This window comes from Hyposmocoma kahamanoa, unplaced genomic scaffold, assembly GCF_003589595.1.
Source record: "Hyposmocoma kahamanoa isolate Upper Pololo Valley unplaced genomic scaffold, ASM358959v1 64, whole genome shotgun sequence".
NCBI classification, from domain to species: domain Eukaryota; kingdom Metazoa; phylum Arthropoda; class Insecta; order Lepidoptera; family Cosmopterigidae; genus Hyposmocoma; species Hyposmocoma kahamanoa.
The window spans coordinates 14405439-14430570 of record NW_020653852.1 but is presented as its reverse complement, the minus strand read 5'-3'; the positions used below and the strand labels follow the sequence as shown (position 1 = coordinate 14430570).

General features: G+C 36.7%; 2 protein-coding genes across 2 annotated transcripts in view; both read left to right on the top strand.

Moving 5' to 3' along the window:
- LOC113230893 (farnesyl pyrophosphate synthase-like) overlaps window positions 1-3943 on the top strand; it is an 8981-nt gene extending 5038 nt beyond the window's left edge. The window contains exons 5-6 of the mRNA XM_026465000.1: window positions 1615-1880; window positions 3811-3943. Coding sequence (XP_026320785.1) covers window positions 1615-1880; window positions 3811-3943 — 399 coding nt within the window. The remainder of the gene's footprint in view (window positions 1-1614; window positions 1881-3810) is intronic.
- A 9180-nt stretch (window positions 3944-13123) lies between these two features.
- Window positions 13124-24712, top strand: LOC113231151 (farnesyl pyrophosphate synthase-like). The gene is made up of 6 exons (XM_026465344.1): window positions 13124-13259; window positions 16358-16523; window positions 17333-17473; window positions 19597-19800; window positions 20042-20281; window positions 24255-24712. Exons 1-6 carry the CDS (start codon window positions 13180-13182, stop codon window positions 24594-24596), a joined length of 1173 nt encoding a protein of 390 aa, XP_026321129.1. The 5' UTR covers window positions 13124-13179; the 3' UTR covers window positions 24597-24712.
- The last annotated feature ends 420 nt before the right edge of the window (window positions 24713-25132 follow it).

Genomic DNA, 25132 nt, shown 5'->3' with positions numbered 1-25132 from the left:
CACACACACACACACACACACACACACACACACACACACACACACACGCACACGCACACGCACACACATACACATACATACGCGCGCGCGCGCGCGCGCGCGCGCACGCACGCACACACATGCATCTACTTCTCACGCTAATAATAAGTACTGTCTAATCTTACTTTTTATTTTTTAGTTTTTATTTATGGTTTTTACTTATTTCAACAATTTAATCATCTACTCATTTACTCCTTATTACTTAGTAAGTAAATCTCATTATTCACGGGATGGGGCCTGGTGACTTGTAATACAGGTGAAATACCTACATCAAGCACCATATTATATATACTACTGTAACGTACCTACGATTTATATTGTGTTGTATTTTGTGGTGAGATATAAACATGTTTTTATTATACCTTTCTAATTTGTGAGTTACATCAACAATTGTTCCGATTTGAAATGTCAAGTTTCCGATCAGCCAGTTGTGAATCGCAATTATGCGCCTGGATACGGAAGAGATGCAGTTTACGATCGGGAGAGACAATCAAAATCAAGCTTCTTAACCTAAAGGTCAAATAAGTACCTAACACTCAACCAAATGAAAAGACGCCAATTGCGAATGAAGCGTAATACTTGACATTGTATTTTGATTTTGGTCGAATATTACTTATTTCAGAGTAATTGTTTCCGACGGATGTCAGAATAGTTTTCAAACAAATTAAATGACATTTCGTCTCTATTTCTGGTTATATACTCAATGTACTGGCAGCATTACCTCGCTTAACGGCGATCATGACAATGGACACCTGCTGAACCAACCACGACCCAGAGCGGTGATTGCAGCCCATCTCTCTGACTTTTCGACTCAACCTTTTATAAATTCAGAGATTCCGAACTGGGGTTCTCCCTGTTTCGTTTCGATCGCGACAGGTACGAAGTCGTACACCGGCTCCAAGCCCAGTATTTTGCGTGCTTTAGTTTCGCGGCATTTTCACCCGCCAACTTCGAAGTTTGTCGTAAGCGGGACGCAATAGTACTTACACATGTTGCTTTATACATGTTTACAAAATATAATAAAATTTACCAAAAATAAGATTTTAAATTTTTGTTGTAGAATCTAACACTTTTTAGATCTATATTTGGTAATAAGTTCAAATATGCAAATCTCTCCGACGACCTCTACGCTCATTCACAAATTTGGCATCGGGCTGGTGTTTACGCTGGCGCTTTCTTTTGTTACCACACAGAGTTATCGCCGTTCAGAGCGATTCTAACGAAATATTTTTTTATTTTTGTACGAAAGTAGAATGTGATGATTTATTAAAAGTCATGGAACAAAAGTTTCTGTTTATGATGTTAGTATTATAGTCAACATTGGAGGACTCTGCAAGGTAGTTAATATTTTTCAAATTACCCTGTAGGTATGGTTGTTAATACTTTACAAATTACTCGTAAATACAAAGCGTAAGTCCTAACCGCTTGTACTTGATAAATTATAAAGACACTAGCTTATACTATACTACACCTTATAATATACTATACTATATATATACTACATATATTACATATATATTATAGCTTATAATATACTACTAGTTCACATAAATTAGCTTACAAATCGGATTTCAGGACGATTACATAGACTGCTACAGTGACGCATCCGTATCCGGAAAAATTGGCACAGACATTCAAGAAGGCAAATGCACTTGGTTGGCCGTCACAGCATTACAGCATTTTAATCCCGTACAAAGAGAATTATTTCAGAAATTTTATGGTAGCGCGAATAGGGAGCATGTCCAAAAAATCAAATGGCTCTATAACGAAGTAGCATTACCACAAATCTACAGAGATAAGGAAAGGGCATGTTATAACAATATCGTATGTCAAGCGGAAGAGTTAGGTCGCATATCATCTACATCACCTAAATTGTTTTCAAAGCTGACGGATATGATATACAAAAGAATAAAATAGTTTCAAATTTTAATCGAAAAAATAAATGTAGATCAAAAGCATAGATAAAATATCAATATATTTCCTATCTTACCTAAGTTTTAAACAAATAGGGTACCAATAACATGTTATGAACCTTTTAATATGGCCGTAATAAATAATAATGCGATTGATGACAAGATTTTATTATTTTTACCGAATGTTTTATTTGCCTATCTTGCACTAAAAAAATTGTTTTTCATAAAATGCTTCTGCGGAGGGTAAAGCCTGGTGCGTGTATAATCTTCCTGACATCGCCAAAGAGTAGCGACAAAACCCTACTCTAAGAAGAAGCGTCAAAGTCAAAGAACAATAATAGATGGCACTGTGACACTACAATTAATAGGTCCGAACCCGAATATTCCATCTAACGGCTATTCCCAATATTTTATCTTCAATAATAATTACTTATCGATAGATAGCTATCGACAATAAACAGTAGAGTATCGAGGATTTTCATTTTCTCATACAGTCAGTGGAATAGCGTCTTATTCCAAGAAACAAATTGTGTGTATAAAATATTATGAATGTGTACGCTAGTACATAGATATCGCTCTTGTATGCAAGTTTTTGGTTTCACTTTCTATGTAGTAACGCCTATATAGAAATATTTACATCAATTATAGCAGCCAGTAACAGACACTCAAGCACCCACACACAACCCTATAAATATATAGGCTAAGGGCGCATTAACATAATAATTTGTTCTCAAATGCAAAGTGAAAAAAATGTAAATATACTATTTATTTTATTATTATTTGTTACATTAAGATTATTTATCAAACTAATAACAACCTAGGGAGTACTTTACAAGGACTTAATGTAGGTAACAAATAATGCCCGGCCGATGATTTACAAAAAATAGATTCAACATTTAAAGAGTGCGAGTCAAAGATAAACATAAAGAAGACCAAAAAGCTTACAACATCAAAACACCACTCAAAACATTCGTCAATAGTAGGTACTCAAAGACACACCAATTGAACGGATAGATGTTTCAGATATTAAGGAAAGCTTAATTACCAAAGACTCCAGGTGTACACCTGATATTGTTGCACGAATTGCTATAGCAAAAACAGCTTTTAACCATAAAAAACAACTACTAAAATCACGCAGCTTGTCATGCAAGAACAAGAAACATCTAATTAGTGTACATTTGGAGTATTGCACTTTATGGATGTGAAACATGTTCATGTTTCACACTTCTTCTTCTTCACTGACACAAAGAGATAGGGAAAAATTAGAAGCTTTTGAGATAGGGTGCTAGAGGAGGTTGAAGTTGAAGAAGAATAAGTTGGATAGAAAAGAAAACCAATAAGGAAGTATTGACAATGGTAAACGAGAAAAGAACAATCCTGAATACTATGAAGTATGGACGCGGGAAAATTTTTGGACATTTGATACGACACGACAACTTCTTTAAGTATATTTTGGAGGGAAAGATCGAGGGAAGAGGTCGACTTAGGCGCAGTTACACAGACCAAATAAAGGAAAAGGCCGGTGTCGTGTCGTATAGGAATGTCAAGGAGCTAGCTTATAAGAGAAATGACTGGAAGATACTCCACCGACAAGAGTACAACTCTTAAGTTTGATGATGATTTAAAAAAGCAGTTCATACCTTTGGTTACTTTCCTAATTAAATCGGCATGGCAGGCCCCAGGTACAAGACTACATAACGGAGCAAGGCAAAAATGCAGTTAACCCGTCATTTGCTGGTAACGCGCATTTTACCTGAATATAAATTAATTCTAAATATCTCGCTACGAATTGAATCGTTACGAAACATCAACAATCACGTCTTTTTCTCATGTCAATGGGGACAGTTTCCTTTTACAGAAGAACCATCGACCAGCGATCACGTCAGCAACGATCTCGCATCCACTTGACCAGCTTCCGTCACAGCGATCTCACTAGAAACTATGACGATTACGTCCGATCGGAATCAGCAACGATCTCGCACGAAGGATAGCCTCCATCACCGCGATCTCGCTCCCACTTGAATGGAGGATACCTTCCTACACAGTCTCAACTGAGTTACGCATCTCTTTATTTATTTGTTGTACTTATTTATTAATATTTATTTTTATTATTTTAGTTGTATGTACATCTGTAATAGCGTAGGAGGTGCATACTTGTACAATTCCAAATTTCAAGAAGAAACCAGTAAATCTTTAAAACGTTATTATAGGTACAGTCATTAATATCGACAGGCTACAAGAGCTAATTACTGTTTGTTGTACAGCTTAATTACAACATTGCTAATTACTTCCTTGAATATAACACGTATCAGACTACACAGATAGACGCGTTCTTATATTCGCAATAAAATAGAAAGATCTAATCTCCATCAAATAATTCTCACAATTATCATGCTTGATTGTCATGCTAGATAGATGCTTACATGATAGTCCGCAGCTAAAAAGCTGTGACCCCAGTACATTGACTTAAGATATTTATTTTCTAAAAGAATACACATTCGCATATCCAGAAACAAAGGTTATCATAACTTATACAGAGAGTAAATACATGTTGGCTAAATATGATATGCCAATGTAATATAATAAATATGGACTAATTGAATATTGCATATCATTTGCCATGGTGATAGTTATTGTAAAATTTATTTAAGCCATTTAACCATTTAACAATTACTGTTAAGTGGTTAAATGGCCTAATCAAGTATATAGATATAGCACGGAGTAAATAATTGGTAATTACACAGAAAGCAGTCGCATGCAATTTAAATTAATACTTGTTTCGGTAAGACAGACAGCGTCACAGTCATCAATATAGATGCAATACGGCTACCTGTCAATAATGAACTACACCACTATATTACTGTTGTTGTTGACTGTAACCTACCAACATTATTCCAATGACACAAAGAACAAAACCGCAGTTTCAATAAGATAATAGACAACAATAAAAATACACTGAGAAAGAGAACCTTATGTTGTGCACCGAAAGATCATAATGGTAAAACCTGCAGAATCGCCAAATTACTCGAGCAGCGCCACTTCTCTCTCACAGCTACTGCCCTTGTATACTTATTAGTTCGCACGACGACGCACCCACAAAATACCTACAACAGGTTAGCTAGCTGCTCGGTAATGAGCCACGCATTGCCTAAGAACAATGCATTATAACAATAATAACGCACACACTGACAGTTATGTACCAGGAAAACCCCTCGTCCTAGGCGCCATGGACACACACCGACAGACAACCACAAAGCACACCCAAACTCTCGAGAGAAACAAATGCAAGCCACTCAAATAATACTCCTACCGGCCCGGGAATAGAACCCGGGACCTTCGCGCGGCAGTCCAATATAGGATAGGAACCGTTCGGCCACAGAGGTAGTTTTATTTAGATTACATTACCCGTCATTGTAATAAAGACCCAGTTCTTGTTATTACTTACTCCTCCTGTGACGCGCCGACCGATCGTGCGTCGTGGAAAGTTCCGCGGGCCGATGCCGACGCAAGCGGGCGGAAGCGAGGATGAGACTATAAAAGGCCGCCAGCCGGAGCGAGCAACACGGTACAATACACGTCCAACTCAATAATATAGCTCAATACACGTCCGATCCGATAATCGGATCGGACATGTATTGAGTGTTAATACAAGTATATGGTACGAACGCCTTCCGATAGTCGAATCAGACCATCGGATTCGACTAACGGATGGAAAAATCGATCGTGTATTCCCGCACTTATCCTCGACGCCGCGCCACTTGTTATATTTGCTTTATTTCCTGCCAACACTGGCTCGGCACTGTCATGCATGACGTAACACCCCGTCCACAAACGGTTCTCGTGATACTGACTGGATGTACCCACGCGTAGACACACGAGACAGCGTGTAGGTATGTCAAGTCGCATACGTATGTAACAAGATACTCTTTGGTCGTATACACTACAAATGTGATCATTTTGAAAAACAATGTGTTAAAAAAGAAAACTGGTAATTAATTTAAAAAATAGACATGCAAATGGAATGTAATTCCATTCTTGTCTAGAATGAATGTAGCAGAGATTTTTTGCAAGCTTGCATGGCGCAAGACGACATATTGAATTCGATAATGGAAATGAAAAAACATCGACTCAAAAGTAATGTTTATTGTACGATGAATTTTTTTTATTTGTACAGTTAAGAGCACATCAAGCTTGACACTTTGTACTTTGGACCGTTCTTACCTTAGAGGATGGAAAAAGTTGTTACCGTAAGCGACGTAGAGTTGGATTTGTCTTAAGTATTAAGCTTGACGTCCTCTTGACCCTGTACATCTTAGGGTCTTACTCCAGAACTCTACTCAATGCTCAAGTCAGGACTTGAGTATGATTTCAAGCACTGGAAATACGACCCTAATGGCAAGGACTTGAGTATGATTTTCAGTGCTCACTGCAATACTGAAGTCAGGATTTCAGTACGGTTTAAAGCACTCGAAATCATTCTCAAGCCTGCCATTAGGGTCGCATTTCCAGTGCTTGAAATCATACTCATATCCTGACTTGAGCATTGAGTAGAGTTGTAGAATACGACCCTAAGTGTCGTATTCCAGAACTGTACTCAATGCTTAAGTCAGGATTTGAGCAGACTTGAGTATGATTTCAAGCACTGGAAATACCACCCTATATAGGACTTGAATATGATTTCTAGTGCTTTGAATCATACTCAAGTCCTGACTCGAGCATTGAGTAGAGTTCTAGAATACGACCCTTAAGGCTCATTTAGATGGAGAGAGTTTATCGTCTCGAAAATACGATTATCGAAAGAATATAAAAAACTTTCCTCGTCTAAACATTTGCGATTATCGACCGTCCACGTGAGCGATAATCGCCTCGCCTTTCAATATTGAACGTCTCCGTGTAAACAGAACTTAAAAGCAAAAATCGTATCGAGTTTCTATGCCAGCCGTTTCTACCACGAGTGCAGTGCGCGAGGGTGTTCTGATTATCACTGCTTTTCTTAGACAAGAATTAATGAAACGAGAACGACAAAAATTGGGATTAAGAAATGTTATAAAATTTGAAAAAAAAAAGTATATTTCTCTACAATGCAATGATCTTAATATTATCAGCAGTTCCAAATTTGAATGATTTTTGCGTCATTTCGATATGTCCATAGTCAATACCGCAGTAATCACTGAACTCGAATGGCGATTCTCGCACTCAAAACGATTCGAACCGATTTGTACGATAATCGTATGAACTCATTGACTTGTATGAACTTGAAAAAATGTCATACGAGATCGAGTTTAGACAAGTCGAAAACTCGTAAGCAAGAATCTCCTTACTACATATTTCTCTGTGTAAACAGTCGAGGAGGCAGTTGCTTGCGAATCTCGTATGACATAATCGTAGGCGAGATTTTAGTTCTTGCCTGAATGTAAACATTATGATACGATAATCTTAAGGCGATTATTGCTTGCGATAATCGCCTACGAGTTTTCGTCACGAAGCGAGCGAGAAACTCTCTCCATCTAAATGGGCCTTTACACTATTTTTTTTTTCATCTCTAAGCCTATAACGCCTCCCGTGTGATATGCTCTAAGAAGTATTGATATTATTTTTTTCTATTAATAATTTTGAATCGGATACAAGTACTTCGAGCCATGTCTTCGTTTAATTATGTTTCTGTAAATATGGCCGCCACAAAGACGATAGGATTCCTTGGAACACGCCGATACGGGTATTTTAGTTCGAGATTCGTATAAATTCGCGTTTTAATCTTCGATTAAGGCACAATAGCACTATCCTATTCCACTTTAAACTAGATTTCACAAAATAATTGAAAGTCAAAATAAAAACGACACTTTTCCCTCCAAAAGGCCCAGACCGGATCCCAGTATTGATACTATTTTCAGATTTTCGTAAAGGATTGCTATGACTCTGATAATAAGAAATATCGAAATTGATATTCGAAAAACAATATGGATTCTTGATCAATCTAGCTTATATATATCGACTATTATTTTATTTAAAAAATCGATATTTCGATATATCGATAATTGTTACCCATCCCCAATTTCCAATGTCATATTTTGGTTTAGTTTGCAAAGTCTGTGAGTTTGGAATTTGCTATTTGCCTTTTATAGTCGTCACCATTGACTTACAAATACATGGACGATGGGTCTAATACAAAAACCACGAAAAAAATGTCCCAAGTCAACCTATTTAAACGTAGTGACATGTAAAGGAATATGAAAAAGCTAAAACGTTAAATTTAAATTGTAATGTCATTGCAGTACTGTCTAATTTTACTTGCAACAATTGAAAGGCGCAAAAAAACACCATATTCAGCTTCTACTGGAAACTTACCAAAATGCACCATATGTAGCTTCTAGTGAAAAGTACTTGAACACAGGTATAATGGAGTAGCTTTTATTATTTATAAATAAATTTTATATGTAAATGTTGAATTTTATACAATGCCATTCATTACGAGTTAGGGTGTTTAATTTTTTTCTTGAGTTTCGAGACTTCTCGTACCCGATTTCTCGAGTTAGTCGAGATTTTTTTTTTTAAATCGTAAGAAATCAGCTCAATCAACTATAAAACTAAATGTGAACTTTTCGTTCAAGTTTAAGTTGTTTTGGCCTGGGTGTTCTGAGTTGTGCCCCGAAATAACCGCTCACGCGATACATGCAGCCGTAGACGCATACCACACTTAGAGGTGCCGGTGATGATTTTATACCGATTTATCGGATATCAAAGTTATAACAGGTAAAAGAACTAATATTAATTGCTATTTCGGTAACTACTCTAGCAAACCATAAAGTTTTTAATGCCTGGGTCTGTCTTTTAAAAAAAATAAACAACTTCAAAAATACGTCACGACAATCGTGTGTGTTATTGTTTGGGCTGGTGATTTCGGTGTTTATTTATTGAAAACATACCGTAAGTAGCGTTTTTTAAGTTTACCCTGTATATAAATGTTTATAAACTATACTTTTAGGAGTAATTTCATGGTAAACGTTAGAACCACTCAAATGGAATATTATCATATTTATCCAATTACACGAAAAGTTTCATTAGTGCTTTTTAAGTGCAGGATTGGCGGTGTAATACTGCATTTTATTTGAGATGTTTTTGTTAGTAGTACGGAGGGTATTTATTTAGCAATGCAGAATAATATTTTTTATTTATAAAAACTTGTATTTAAACTGAATCCTTTTCTAATTTTCGAAACCAAATAGCCGCCATTTTGCGGTAGGAGGAGCGCATCGCGTGAGCGGATAAATTCCATCGTTCTTGGTCCCAGGTTCGATTCCCGGTAGAACCAATTTGGGAAATGAACTTTTGTAAATTGGTTCTGCTCTGGGATTCTATTGCTCTGATACTCATGGGGAGTATGTACAGAGAGTTCCCTAGTTTCAGACCAGGTGATTGTCTTACAATAGAATACCAAGACCAGAACCATTTAGAAAAGTTAATTTGTTAAATTGATCCTACCGGTATCGAACCCGGGAACTTCTCATCCAGTGCCCACAGTGCAAACCGTTAGGCTATCAAGGTTGTACTATGTGTATTATTATGCATTGTTTGCATGTGAAAGCTACAAATTGCTTAAAATTTAAAAAAAAATCCTATTTAATTTGCAGTGTCAGTCTGCTTCAATTACCTTCTTTGTTTCTTAAGTTGGTATATTTTGTCATTCATCCAACTTTTGATTTTTAATGCATTTTGGCGGTGTAAGATGTTCTCTGTTAATACTTGTCATTTTCTCCTTAAGTTCAAGCTATGTTGACTGGATAAATTCATGTATTCTCTCCTTTCTATGCACAGTTCACTCATTGATGTAATCACATACCAAGGCTTTAATATAAATTTAATATAATGCCTAGGCACCAAAAACCAGTTCTTACTAGCAATGTTGGCAAAGCTGTTTTTTTTAATTTTCGTAAGTCTTTGCTGGTTATGTACATATCAGATTGTCTGAAATGAGCCGAGCAAACAAATTTGTATATTTTCGGGCTAAAATGTTTTTCTTGTCGCGATATATATCTCCATGGTGAGCAAAGTATAGGATCTCGAGGAAAACTGAAATAAATACATTTATTATGCCATGCCATAAGAAATGTACCGATGTTTCGATTTTTTTAAATTCAAACTCAACGTAAAGCCAAATTTTCATAATCCTGAAAACCGATTCATAATAAAACCGTTATGCTTTAGGGAGTTTTGTATTTGGCTTATTATAAAGAAAAGACTAAGTTAGCTTAGGTTTGTTTTGTAATATTCTAAAAATAACCTAAAAAAATACTTTCGGAATTATGGAAATTCATGTAAACGTTATTTCGGGAAAATGTATTTTCGGTCTTCTGATTCGTAACCCCAAGCGGTAGAAAGAGTACAACAATATTTGAAAGTTTATTAACACATGTATGAAACATGTATTAAAAAATATTTTAATAATAACATTAGTATCACAGCGACTCTATGAAATTTTTGTTCTAAATATTTCAAACGCTTGTGTTTGAAACAATTGAAATTGACGTGTTGGGTCCAGTGTTGGGCAAAATTTAATTGTTCTGGCAATTAAAGATTGACAATTGATTAATTGTCAATTGCGAAACAGCAATTAACGATTGATCAATTGTTAGTTGCGAGAACCGCAACAATTCAACAATAAAATAACAATTAATCAATTGTTAATTGCGGTTCTCGCAACTAACAATTGATCAATCGTTAATCGCAAATATCTACAATTAACAATTAATCAATTTTCAATCTTTTCAATGTTTTTGATTAACAATTAACAATTAAAACTGACAATAAAATTATGATAAATTTATAGGGCATATGGGGGTGAGTTAGTCCCGGTTGGGGGCCCGGGTTGGGAACCCCGCTTGGGGGCCCCGGTTGGGATCCCCGGTTGGGGGCCCGGTTAGGGGGCCGGTTGGGGGGCCCGGTTGGGGCCCCGGTTGGGCCCCTGGTTGGGGCCCAGGTTGGGGGGCCCGGTTGGGGGCCCCGGTTGGGGGCCCCGGTTGGGGGCCCCGGTTGAAGGCCCCGGTTGGAGGGCCCGGTTGGAGGCCCCGGTTGAAGGCCCCGGTTGGGGGGCCCGGTTGGGCGCCCGGTTTGGGGCCCCGGTTGGGGGGCCCGGTTGGGGTCCCGGTTAAGGGGGCCCGGTTGGGGGCCCCGGTTGGGGCCCCTGGTTGGGTCCCCGATTGGGGGCCCCGGTTTGGGTCCCGGTTAGGGGCCAGTTAAGGGGCCTGATGGCTCCGAACCAGGCCCCCCAACCGAGCCACCCAACCGGGGCGCCCAAACGGGCCCCCAACCTGGGCCCCCAAACCGGACCCCCAAATCAGGGCCTCCGATCCGGGGCCCCCAAATCGGGGCCCCCAAATCGGGGCCCCCAAAACGGGGTCCCCAAACCAGGGCCCCCAAACCGGGGCACAAACCGGGCCCCCAACAGGGCCCCCCAACCGGGCCCCCCAACCGGACCCCCAACTGGGTCCCCAACCGGGCCCCCAACTGGGCCCCTAACCGGGGCCCTAACCGGGGGCCCCAACCGGGCCCTCCAACCGGGCCCTCCAACCGGGCCCCCAACCGGGCCCCCAACCGGGCCGCCCAACCGGGCCCCCAACCGGGGCCCCCAACCGGGGCTTCCAACCGGGCTTCCAACCGGGCCCCCAACCGGCCCCCCAACCGGGGTTCCCAACCGGGACCGCCAACGGGCCGGAATTGATTTTAATTGCAAATTTAATTGCAATTAAAATCAATCGCAATTAAATCAATTGCGACGCGTCGCAATTGATTTAATTGCAATTGATTTCAATTGAATTGATTTTTTAATCTGATTGAATTATTGATTGAAATTTAATTGATTAACGCCCAACACTGGTTGGGTCTCGTTCAGTCTTCTACGCAAGCTATGAGTCGGAAAGAGACAGTTAGCTATATATACTAGTGCATAAAATAACACTTTTAAATGATAACTATGATAACACAATGTAGTACTTACTGAAAATATGATATACCATCCTGTTTTTTCACTTTAGTTGAGTAATTTTTACAAGATTTACTATAGATATAGATTTACTACACAATACGGCATCATTGATAAGCGCGCTGTCAGTCGAAGACTAAAGCGTGAATGACGCTCTGTATACGATTTTAACGACCTATAAGTTCGGACACTTTTTAGCGCCGACCCTACGTCCATATAATTGTAAGTCAATGGTCGTCACCAAGTAAGTGGCCAAATTTGACAGTTAAAGAAGGCTAGGTAGTATGTAACTTTGAATGCGATCAACGAAACAATAAACAAACAATTATCAGCATAATTGAGTTTAAAAAAATACATAAATTTTATTGAAACATTCTTATATTATGACAAAACATATTTGAAGTACTGTTTTCCCACGAATTCCAAAATAAAATGGAAATTTGAGTTACTCCGAGGCGTCCTGAAAACAGTTACGTCCACAATCCAATTTTTTTAAATATCATTTCGTTTTCTTGGAAAAATATTTTTTTTAAATTTTAGAAAACATTATAAAGATTATTTGAGATTATTTGTTGTTGATATTGACAACTTTTAACTTATTGCCGACGAATAATAGAAAATTTATGAAATCTTTGGTTTCTTGGCAATTTAATCTTTTTATGTAGTTGTTTTATCGATGAACATACTTATTTACACTAAATTCTCGTAATAAGCCATTTATGCATATCATAAAATCAAATTTAAAAAAATTGGATACAATTCAGCGGAATGTGGGAGAATTTTACAAAAATAAGAGGAATTGCTACCGAATTACAAGGAATTCTGTAAATGAATTGCTTTTAACAGAATTGTACAATTTGACCTTTTAGGCCCCCTGACCAACAATGAACCGAAAAATAATCTGAACAATCGCAAATTCTTAAAATGTTGAATCGATTTTTCGTGAAAATCGTACATAGCGATATGATTAGTCCACATCCCTATTCGCGTCACGATGACAAGTGTCGAATTTGTCCTCATAGTTGGTGGCAGTTGGTGGTCACTTTAGTGCTTTGAATTATCGTATGAAATATCGCGGTAGCGATGTTCATATCTCTAAAAAATAGTTTTAATTACATGAATTTATTTTAAATAAATCCATATTTACTGTTGCAAGGTTAATTATACTATCAGTGAACCTACAGTAATAAAATTTTATTGTGAATTCTTGATATCGGTCAGTGAAAGTTCAGGTCACGAAGAATACTAAAGATGACTTCCTCCGCATTTTTGAGATCATTTAATAAAAGTATAAAGTTTTACGCTAGTAAACAACATGCTTGTTCATCGAGGTAAGTTTCACTATGTCTTTGTTTCTTAAATTAATTAGTAATCTTTTATTTATTTATTAATTACTAAGTACAAACTTTCCCCGTTCGGGCTTAGCAAATTAATACTGCTATCCTAAAGGAAAGTGCAGTAACTAGCATTTTTGATGAAATTGAGTTAAATACATAATCGTTAACACCAAAACAAGATCTATATGTGGCTGTAACCTGACATATCAAAATTCCCATGGGAACCCTGTAATACAGGAAGTGAAACTGCAGTACCTTAGTACAGTATATAATATTTGCTAATTTAAAGAGCCGTAAGGTTAGTTACTAATTTTTGAGTCAATGGCGTTGGAATTCAAGCTATAAACGCAGTATCTAATAGTTGCTGCACTTATTTTATTTATGTTTTACAAAATCTACCACCTTAGAGCTAATTATAAATTCAGTATCTATTAGATACTGTATTTATTATAAGGAAATCAATAACATTTTGTAGTTGCAATTCTAATAAAACTAGTAACTCGTATGGATACTGCAGTTATAATTGGTGAGAAGATGTCTCTAAGCTAGTGGCAATCAGTCATTGCACAGAGGTGTATTTCTAAGCCAAAATCAATCAAAACAATTTCAACAATTTTGTCAAATTCATCTGCAAAACGTGCATTGTTAGTATTTTAATAACCGGCAATCTATCTCACCACCGCTACACATGTCTTTCAACCCTGACATTGGCAAAATCGTCGCGCAAAACGACGGAGCCATAGACACAAAAGTTGAAGTTGAAAGCTTAATAACCGTTATACCACTAGACGGGAACAAAAAGCGCTCCTGATTAAACATAATCTTTCAACCCAATTCCGTGTTTATATGTGGTGAAAGTTTTGTAATACCTATTGATGAATATTGAAGAGGAAGGTACGTACTTTAATTTAAAATTATGTTTTCTGGATTGCATTTGATAAAGTGAAATTTCTTACCATATACATTCCACAACAAAAAATAATGTTTTTTTTGTAATCACTATATTCACACATTGTTATGTATATCAATTAAGCCTTATTAAGTTATGATTTTTTGTGTAACTTAAAACTTAGTGATTCTTGATAATGTTCTTAAATAAAATAAGTGCCGTTGTATATATCTATATAGTTTCTAGATGAATTAGCGGTACAATATTTATCTAATAATAAGTGCAGTATCTAAGGTACTTACTTACTGGTGTTATGGTTAGGAGGATCAGTTGTGTTACTAGAGCAGTTACTGAGCATAAGTATACTTTTGAAATATTATCATACATAACCTTAACATACACATATAACATTACAATTCTGCATTCTTTTACCTTTCTATTCATATATGCCATGTTGCTGTAAGTTGTGTTTGAAGTTTTGAAGCTAAAGTAAATTTTAAATTATTTTTTTTAACCACGTTTTTCTCGAAAACGGGGTTTATTCTCGATCTCCGTCCGACATACGTCGGAAACAATTACTGCCAAATATAATAACTATACTTGACCTAATGAAAAGACGCGTGATGCGAATGAAGCTTCATACTGGATACTTGTCTTTTAATTTTGTCTAATATTATTTATTTGACAGTAATTGTTTCGGACGGATGTCGGACGGAGATCGAGAGTAGCCCCCCAGGTTTGACTTAGTTACTGCACTCTTAGTTAGAAGGGCAGAATAGTACTCTGGAATAATTAAATTAACAAAAACAGAACATAAACTAAAGGTTCTTAAAATAGACACATTACATTATGAAAGAGTTAAAGCATTCATCACTTCTTTCATATCATCTTTTAGGAGAGTATGAAATCTCTCACACTGTAGTAGCACCCATTTATCAGTAAAGATTTTGATTTGGTTTTGAATGTTTTGTAATTTTTTTCTGTCTAACGGAATCTACTATTTTGTTATAAATTCTAAAGTCAGGATTGCCATGATGTTGTCCAACATACGATTGGAGAGAAACCCCAAGAAGAAGTACATTGATAAAAATTTTATTTGATTGTTGCAATAAATTATGCACATACTTGCACTTACACATTTATACATATACAATACACACAATGCAGTTTCTGTTTTGTTTGTACATTTCTTATTTATTAAAAAAAATCACTCAGTTTTACTTTGTTTTGAATATTTCAGAATATTTTATAACTAAATTTAATTAATAATAGTTATGCCAAGGAATACTAAATTTACATAGATCTAAACCAGTTTAGCCTTTGACTTTTAAAATGGTGGAAAGAACGTCGTCATAAGATTAATGTTATGTAAATGTCAATTGTCAGCACAATGCCTAAGGTCTTTGTGTATACCAAAGCCATTGTTACAATTTAAAGTTAAATAAACAAGATGCTCATTTTATACAATCCGATAACGATTGAGAGATATGTTTGGATTAGCAAGTATTATCTTGTATATAAATATACATTTTCACTTCTCATGCTCTTCAAGTTCGTATTTATGCTGAGTGTAGGCTGCATAAAAAACGATTTTATGCTCAAGTGCATAAAATAAAAAGCCATCTCATTAAATATGTCTAATTGTTGTAATTTTACATTCAATTTTAATTAAATAATCGTTTATTTGTAATATTGCTGTTTAATTTCCTCGAAATCGAAGTGAAAAGCAGAGTGTATAACTCGATCATAAAACCCATTTATAAATCCATAAAATGACGCGTTTTATGCACTTGTTGTACAATCTACTATTAAATATCATAAAATTATATTACTCAATGTCAAATGAAGCAATGGCAATTGTGAGATCAAAGACTTTCATAAGGAAAAATTGTCTTTTTTTTTACCAAAGCATTATTTTTTATAGGTATTTTATATTATACAAACATTAGTTACAAAAAAAATTTAAAAAAGCATTTGCAGGTTTTTGGTATGACATTTAAAAAATAGAATAATATAGTTTTTAGATTTTTTGTCATTAAAGTTGGTCAATATTGTCGACAGAGTTGCTTTTTACTTTTGTATTATATCAGGCAACTATCATAATACAATAATAGGTCTGTGTCTTACATTGAATCCTGAATAGTGAATTTAAAAAAAACAATCAATTATCCAATGGATCATTTCCATGTTTTTTTTTCAACAGAATTATCCAACTGCAAAGAAGTAGTAGCGTGTCGGCGACAACCAATGCATTGTCAGAAAGCAAATGGAGGGAAACATTCCAGGATACACTGCCAATGATTGTTGACACTCTTGTCAGTAACAGCAAGTTTGCTGAGGTGCCCGAGGCAGCTAGCTGGGTTAAAAAGGTGTGTTAATTAATAAAACAATGGAAGTGCAAGTAAATTATAATTTAATAAATTGAGTTACTCTAGAATAAACAACCTTACCTATTTATGCCGAAAAGCAGTAATCTGGAGCACTACTGGTACTTGGAATTTGCTACCTTACGTCTGGGGGTGATGGGCGCAATGGCAGTGTCCCTCAGATATTTACGATTTAAAGTTCTGAGTGGCATTGAAACTGCTATGGATAAGAGTGTCGCTTAGGTGCTGTCGCGTTCGTGTCACTTAGTTTTTTTTAATAAAACATAGGTGCGCATTTGACCCCCATCTCACCTGATGGAAAGTGACGATGAGCATGTACACCTAAATAATGCCTATTCACTCTCAAATAAACAATATCATGAAATAAACTTCAATGGAACACTACTGCTTCAAATAAAATTCGTTGTAGGTGGGTAGTGTCATTTTGTATGTGTGTACAACATTGACTTACAATTATATGGACGTCGGGTCCGCGCTAAAAAGTGTCCGCACTTGTAAGGCGCTAAAATCGTATACAGAGCGCGACACTCCGCTTTAGTCTTCATTTGTTCTACGGACAGCGCGATACTGCGATGACATTACAATTTAAATTTCGAATAGGTTGACTTGGGACATTTTTTTCGTGGTTTTTGTATTAGACCCGTCGTCCATTTATTTGTAAGTCAATGGTGTACAACGTCAAAATTCTATAGGTATGTTATGTGTGACAAGTGAATGCGCAAATATTTAATTTTGATTTCATTATCAATCAAACTAACTTATTTTCACCTATTATACACTTTTCTCCCCAGATATTAGACTACAATTTAGCAGGAGGCAAAATGAACCGTGGACTGACAACGGTGATGGCTTACGAAATGATGGAGAAGCCTGAAAACATCACTGAAGACTCCCTAAGACTCGCACGCATTTTGGGATGGTGCGTGGAAATGGTGAGAAAGTTTTCCTAAAGATGTTTATTAATATAAAGCCACGAGATTTAAGTATAAATCCGCAAAACCGTATTGTTTATACTATTTTAAGTTAAACGATTTATACGAGCACTAATGAATACACATTTTAGCGTTAATGAATGTAACTTACAATTTTGTTAAGCAAAAAGTTATTTACATACTTTGATTCAGAATTTCATGTTGCTAAGTAATTCATATCGAGTTCTTAGATTTTCGGATCATAATCGCGTATATTTGTTCTTTTTTACAAACAAACCAATTTTTCGGACTCTTTACAAATTCTATGTCCATTACTGTCCAAAAAACAAATATATGTATTTTGGATTAAATAGTGTATTTTCGTCTCTTAACCTCCTCTTCTTCTTAGTCGTTATCTTCATTGCTGAAGGTCGTGTCCCCGAAAGATTTTCGAGACTTTATTTGACGATTTTCTTCCATTTCAATAAATGAAAACTATATTCAAATATCAAAGCCGTCTAACTGCGAAAACAGCTCGCCGACAGCCTTGCTGCCATTCAGTCAATGTGACCGTCAATGTGCGAGGCGTGGTGCGGTATCTAAAGCTAGGGAGGGGCGGAGAGCGTCCGTTCTCGTTATTTTTGTTCTCTGGTTAGGGTCTCGCTCTGCAGCTAGGGCAGTGTATATAAATAACACTTACGGCAGTTAGGGAGATGACGCTATGAACGCTAAGAGCAGTCGTATCGTTTCATACCTCTGGTTCGTGTAGTCATTTAGTTTTGCTATAGCCATGTCGTGCAGTAAAGGAAAAGAAATTTTGTTGTGCCTGATAGATATATACAAAGACATGCACATATTTATGGAAGAAATATCACAAAGACTATACGAAGAAGAATGTACGGGCCGACAGCTTTAAAATTTTACACACGGACGAACAGTTCGTGCGCCTGATGGTAAGCTTCACGCCTGTCCATAACAGTTGCAGTGCCACTCAGAGCTTAAGGCTCTAGACAGACAGACTGCATTTTAACTGCACTCCGATTGCAAATTTGCAGTTTAAATGCACTTGGTCCAACTGTATTTGAAATGCACGTCGACCGTGCAACACGATTGCAGTCGGTGTGCAGGTGGCGTGCAGTTCCAACGAAACGTTGGACCAAATGCATTTTAACTGCATTCAAACTGCAATTTTGCAGTCGAAGTGATGTTGAAATGCAATCTGTCTGTCTAGAGCCTTAAATCGTAAAGATCTGAGGGGCACTGCCACTGCGCCGGTCACCCAGAGACACAAGTTGACAAGTCCCATATGCCTGTAAATTCACCAGCTTAAACTTGAAATTTACAAAAACTTTGATGAGAAACAACTACAACAAATACAACGTTCGATGGCGCCATGATAGTAACACGTACAAAGCTCTCAGCGTTCGCGTTCAGAATGAGTTAGGGTTTGCAGGTCAATTCAGAACTCTTCGGTATTTTAACCGAATCTTCCGATTGGATATTGTTCATGAATCGAATGGCTTTTCAGAACATTTCGAGTTAAACGTTCGATTCGCATTCGGATACGATATCGTTATTCAACCGCGTTTACGGAGTCAGTCGATGAAATAAATTATAAGAAAAATGAAAATCCTTTTATATACATTTTTAAGTCTTAAAGGCCTAAAATATAGGAATGCATTAGTCTTACATTAAAATAAATTAATAAAATTGAAAAAAATCCAGACTTAATAATAATAAGGGATTTCCATATTACATTCTGACATTGTAAACAATAGGATGTTCGGTAACTTTCATTCGATAACTGTGTTCTGAATAACGTTTGTAGCCTTTGTTGGTCGAGAATTTCGTGTAATCGTAAGGGGGTGACGTCATTTCGGTTCGGTTTCGAATACGACAGTTTGACGTTCGATTCGATTATTGTGAATATAAATGAAAAGAAATCGTGCGATATCTAATCGAATCGGTCGACAACAGAGTTATCGTGCGGTTCTGAATCGACCTACTGGCTGGCAGAATAGTATAATAAGGTGCTCACTAACTAGGAACCGCGTCGACCCTTGAAACAGGGCCCTACAAATTGGGTAGTGAAATAAGCGTCATACCCCTAGCGTACACTAAATGCCTGCATTATTATTAAATAGATGCAGTCGTACTTCTTAATCGCGGATGACATAATGGACGGGGCATCAACTCGTCGCGGCGTGCCCTGCTGGTATCGCCTCCCTGAAGTCGGCCTAGGCGCTATCAATGACACCATCCTTCTCTATACATGTATGTTCGAGGTGCTGAGGACTAAACTCGGACATCTGCCGCAGTATATCGCTATTGTAGAACTTTTTAATGGGGTAAGTGTATACTTATGCATGCAGAACTATATACACTTTAAAAACACTGTGGCCTCTATTAAAATCACATTCAAAGGGCCTGCTTCTTGCTAAAGAACTTACATACAGACGTTAAAGTCATAAAAACAGTATTTACTGCAAAATTACTTAATCAGTTACACGCCTAGACACGTTAGGATTTTCACATAAGATTATCATAACGTTATACCATGCCTCGTATAGAATTCCTTTGTTTTTCCAGACAGTCTTACAAACTTCAATAGGTCAGCATTTAGACTATACAATGGCGCATCGAAACAAAACCGACTACAGTATGTTCACAATGGAACGCTACGAGACTATAGTGAAGCATAAGACTGCATACTATACCTACCAATTCCCAGTCCGCCTTGGAATGTTGCTGGCCAACATCACCGATGAAGACGTGCTTCGGAAGACAAATGAAATCTGTTTAGATATTGGGAAGTTCTTTCAAATGCAAGTAAGTGCATTATTAATTTCATATTTTAGTATGAAAACTGGAGTATTTTTAACCGTCTTTAAAACAGGAGGAGGTTCTCAATTCGATGTATTTGTGTTTTTTTTTGTTAGTATGTTATGCAATTAACAGATTTTGATCATTCTTTTTTTTGTTGGAAAGAGGATACCTCACTATTCGTCCCATTTAAATTTGAAGAAAATATTCCACCTCTAAGGGTGACAAACTAGGGGATGAGTCCCGTTTCACGCACTTTCCGGTAACCCATTTCAACAAAATTTGGCAAATAGATGTAATTCCACGAACATTTGGCATTAGTTTTTTTATAAAAAAAAGTAATTATTGATATTCATAAAGCGGGGTACACACTCTCGGCAAAACTACCGAGCATTTTTTTTAACCCACAGACTTAGAGACTTACATAGCCGCACTAGAGCAACCCAGTGTCGCGGGTGCCATGGACATACACATAGACCACCACAAATTACACTCAAAGTCACGAAAGAAACAAATATAGGCCATATAAATGTTTATCACTGAACGGGAATCGAACTCGGGACCTCTGTGGACCAGACCAGCATGGTAACCGTTTGGCACAGAGGCATTTAGAACCATTCGTCTATGTTCGTGTTGTTTCGTGTATATTCGTATTGTCTCCATATCATATCGGTAAATGTTAAAAAAATTCTCAGTCTTCATCTTCTAGTACGTCTACATCTGTCCCAATCGTGAATGTAGCTGCTCGATTTTGTCCCGCCCTTTCTGGACAAATATTGTTGCCGAGACATGTCGCCGAGAATATGGAGCCCCCTTAATGCGAATGCGCAATCACATAAGAGAGAGATATTACTGATTAAAGCCAATGGTGGGGGAATCTCATTGAGTTTTGCTAAAAACGAACATTTCCATTTTAGCAAAACGATCATTGATGTGGCTTGTATAGGCGCCATTATGGTTGTGACGTCACAAGCAATTTATTTCACATTTGTGCGTAATTTAAAGCCTATTTATTAAAGTTAACGGACAAGTGTATGTAATTAGTAATTGTTTTCTAAATACCCTATTAGTGGTGGTTTATTGGTCCAAGTAGTCATTCGTGATGAATTTTTGAAGAAAAAAAATCCGAATTCGCGGCGACATCAAAGCCAGATTAAGCTAACACCGCAACTGTACTGCCTTCTTATCATATCTAACGTAATCGACTTTTTTAGCCAAATTGCGTTATTAACATACCGCACCTCTCGTGGAAGAATGGCATAAGTGAAGTTACGTCAAAAATGTTTATTTGGATACAGGAATTGGATACAGATAATATAACCTACATCCTCCGCAATTCTTGTAACTCTGTCGACAATATTAATCGATAGAGTTACAAGAATTGAATTGAAGAAGTTTTCGGTATCCAATGGAGCAATGAACATTTTTGACCTAATTTCACTTATCGATGTCTTACTTTCTCAAACTCGTATCTTATAAAAAGTGATTATTCGGGAGATGGCAAAACTTTCTATTTATTTTAAATTTCTTATCAAGGGGTTAATTTAGATGTATTACTTTAAGAATAGGTCAAAGCCAGTGTGTGAATATGAAGGAAATGTGATGTGAAATCAGCCTGCAAAATTCATATATACAATCCATTTTTTGCATTTCAGTAACATTGTGTTTTAAGATACTAGTTTGAGAAAGTAAGGCGACGTTATGCCATTCTTCCATGAGGGGTGCGATATCAGGGATCAGCGAAACGAGATCTACAAACGCGCAATCTACAAAAGCGGTTTTTTTCAAATATCGTATTTAGTTTCAGTTTTATTGTTAGGAAAATCAGCGTAATTGACATTATTTTAGGTGACAATAAAACTTTAGGTGCTAATATCTCGAATGTTACCGAAATACAAAAGCGTTACTTTATTTATTGCATACATGTACGTTTATTGATAGGTCTTAGGGTAAGGTTAGGTATTCATAACATGGCCCTGCACAAGGGTATGGCAAGTTTTATGATTGAGTGACGTGACTTTTGCATTATATGCAAAAGAAACAATTTAAATACTAAATTAATTAAAATTTTTACACCCTTTACTTTTACATAAAATAGCACTTTGATAATAGTATATTTTAAAGTAAGCTGCAATTCAATTTTTTATTGTATTAGGGATTTTGTTGTAGATTTGTACTTCTTTATAGTGTGCATTGTTTTTGAATATATGCATTTTCATGTGTGGAGTTTGTAGTTATTTATTGCGCCTAGCTTTATTGCAATATTTAAATAATTATAATAATAACGCAACCCACTTATAGCACATGAGTAAAGAAAAGGAACAGAGGCAAAGCTTCATACAACCGCGCTATGCCAGGTACTGTAAAAAAATAAAAAGGTACTGTACTACAAGCTTGAGTCACGTGTGTGAGTGAGCACCACCGGCGGCTTCGTCGCGTAAAGAGAAACTTGTTTGAACCAGCTCGGACGGTGCCCCACAGCTCGGGCTACACACGTAGCGCGTCGTGTTTGTTTTTTGACATGCATACGTTGCCTAGTAAAGTCATTATATTATTTTACTGAGTAATACAAAATGTGCACATGAATTGATTTACTTAATTTACGTATATAATATCTGTAATTAAGTGTTTATAAAAAAGTGCAATTGTAATTTACTGTATTGTATGCAAAGATAATAACAGAAGGATAAAAAAACATATACTTTTATATGTATCCCAAGGACTCAACTAGGTAAACAAGAACTTGGTTACAATTTTTTATTTTTATATAATGAGGTAAATAGATACCTAATACATATACCTCAAGATCGAAAGAAAAAACCACCCGGCGTGGCAAAAAATCTTTTAGTATCGTACATGGTTGAGTAGTTTTAACAAGTTGCTCAGAATAGGTACGTATATAGTGCGTTCAGAAGCAAAAATGACGACAAGAACTAATTTTTTTTACAAATAATGTCAAATTATTGATCTTTATGACTTGAAATACGTAGGTGATGTCAACAGCACATCATGCGATAAACTTTTGTTCGAATTCCGCCTCCAGAGCAACGGAACAAAAGCCGTCAATGCATTGCTTGATTTCCTATCATCTGTATGAAATGAAAAACTTGAACCTTCGTATTTTAATTAGTAAACATAATTATTCGCTCACTAATACGTAGGTTTAAGTATTATGTATATAATTCAATGTTTGTTGATTAAAATAAGATGGTTCATGGTTTTTTTTAATATTTCAGACGATAGGAGTGGTTAAAAACAGTAGGGCGAGAAGATTTCCCTTTAAAACGTACGCAAAATTGTAAATATTATATGCCATTAGATTATTTAAAAAGATTTTATGTTATATTTAGAATATACCGTTCAATTAAAAGGCACTACAAATGATTGAAAAACAAAGATTATAAAAAATATTTAGAATAAGTCATTTGTAATAAAATATTTATATATATAATATTTGTAATAAAGTTTTGTTTATTTCATTTTAACCTCGTGTGTAAAATAGGTATAAATTTTGCATGCTATTTAGAAGCTTTGTCTCTGTTCCTTTTCTTTACTCATTTGCTCATAACCCCGCAATAGGGATACCCTGTATCGCGGGTGCCATGGATACAGACATAGACAACCACAAATTAGACCCAAACTCACGAGAAATAAATGTAGGCCATACACATTTATCTCCCGGCCTGGGAATCGAACCCAGGACCTCTGCGTGGCAGTCCAGCATGGTAACCGTTCGGCCAAGGAGGCAGTTAATGGTTTTATGTACGTAGCTATGACAAGAAGGAGGGTAATATAGAGCAAGAGCTCTTCGACCTCCAAATAAAGAAGGTCATGGATCCTCCTCATCACCCCTTCTATAATGTCTTAAAATTTTCTTAATTAAACGCAATTCTAGTCTTTTAATTGTATTCCACGTTACATTTTCAACGGATGTATCACTTCAGCACAACAGTATAAAAAAGTATAATTTCTTTTTCAGGATGATTACATAGACTGTTACAGTGACGAATCTATATCCGGAAAAGCAGGCACAGATATCCAAGAAGGCAAATGCACTTGGTTGGCCGTCACAGCATTGCAGCATTTCGCTCCCGCACAGAGAGCTATATTCCAGCAGTTCTACGGCAGTCCAGACCCAGGACATGTAGGGAAAATCAAGTGGTTGTATGATATGGTGAAAGTAAACCATATATACGGTGAAGAGGAAAAAGCTCAGTATGACAGAATTATAAGTAAAGCTGAAGCATTGGGGCGTGAATCGTCGGTGTCACCAAAACTCTTTTTGAAACTAGTCGACATGATTTATCATAGGAAGCAATAGTTATTTTGTCACGGTCATCTAGGGATTAGAGGCCTACCAGTTTCGAATTTAATTCTCTTTGGTCCTGAAGTTCAGTATGGTTGTTAAAAATATATAATTATATATAACAATTGACATATCACAAGGCTTTTACAAACCTACCACGTAACTGAGTCGATTCTTGAGGTAGTTGTGCGGTGCGGGCGGAGATACTCGATCGGGCGGAGTGACAGTTTACGTAATAGTTATAGCGCGCTGCACACGGGATAATATCAGCAAGATTTTTGTGACGATATTCAAGAACAAGTTTTTTTTTTATATACAATATCAAGTGACCGGACGAACAAGTCGTGCGTCTGATGGTAAACTACACGTCTGTCCATAACATTTTCAGTGTTTCAAATCGCAAAATATCTGAGGAGCATCGGCGCCACTGCGCCCGTCACCCAGAGACATAAGTTAACAAGTCCCACGTGCCTGTAAAATCACCAGCACCCTTACCCTTCAAAACCAGAACACAGTAAACTGACATTACTGCTTAAATAGGTAAGGTGGCA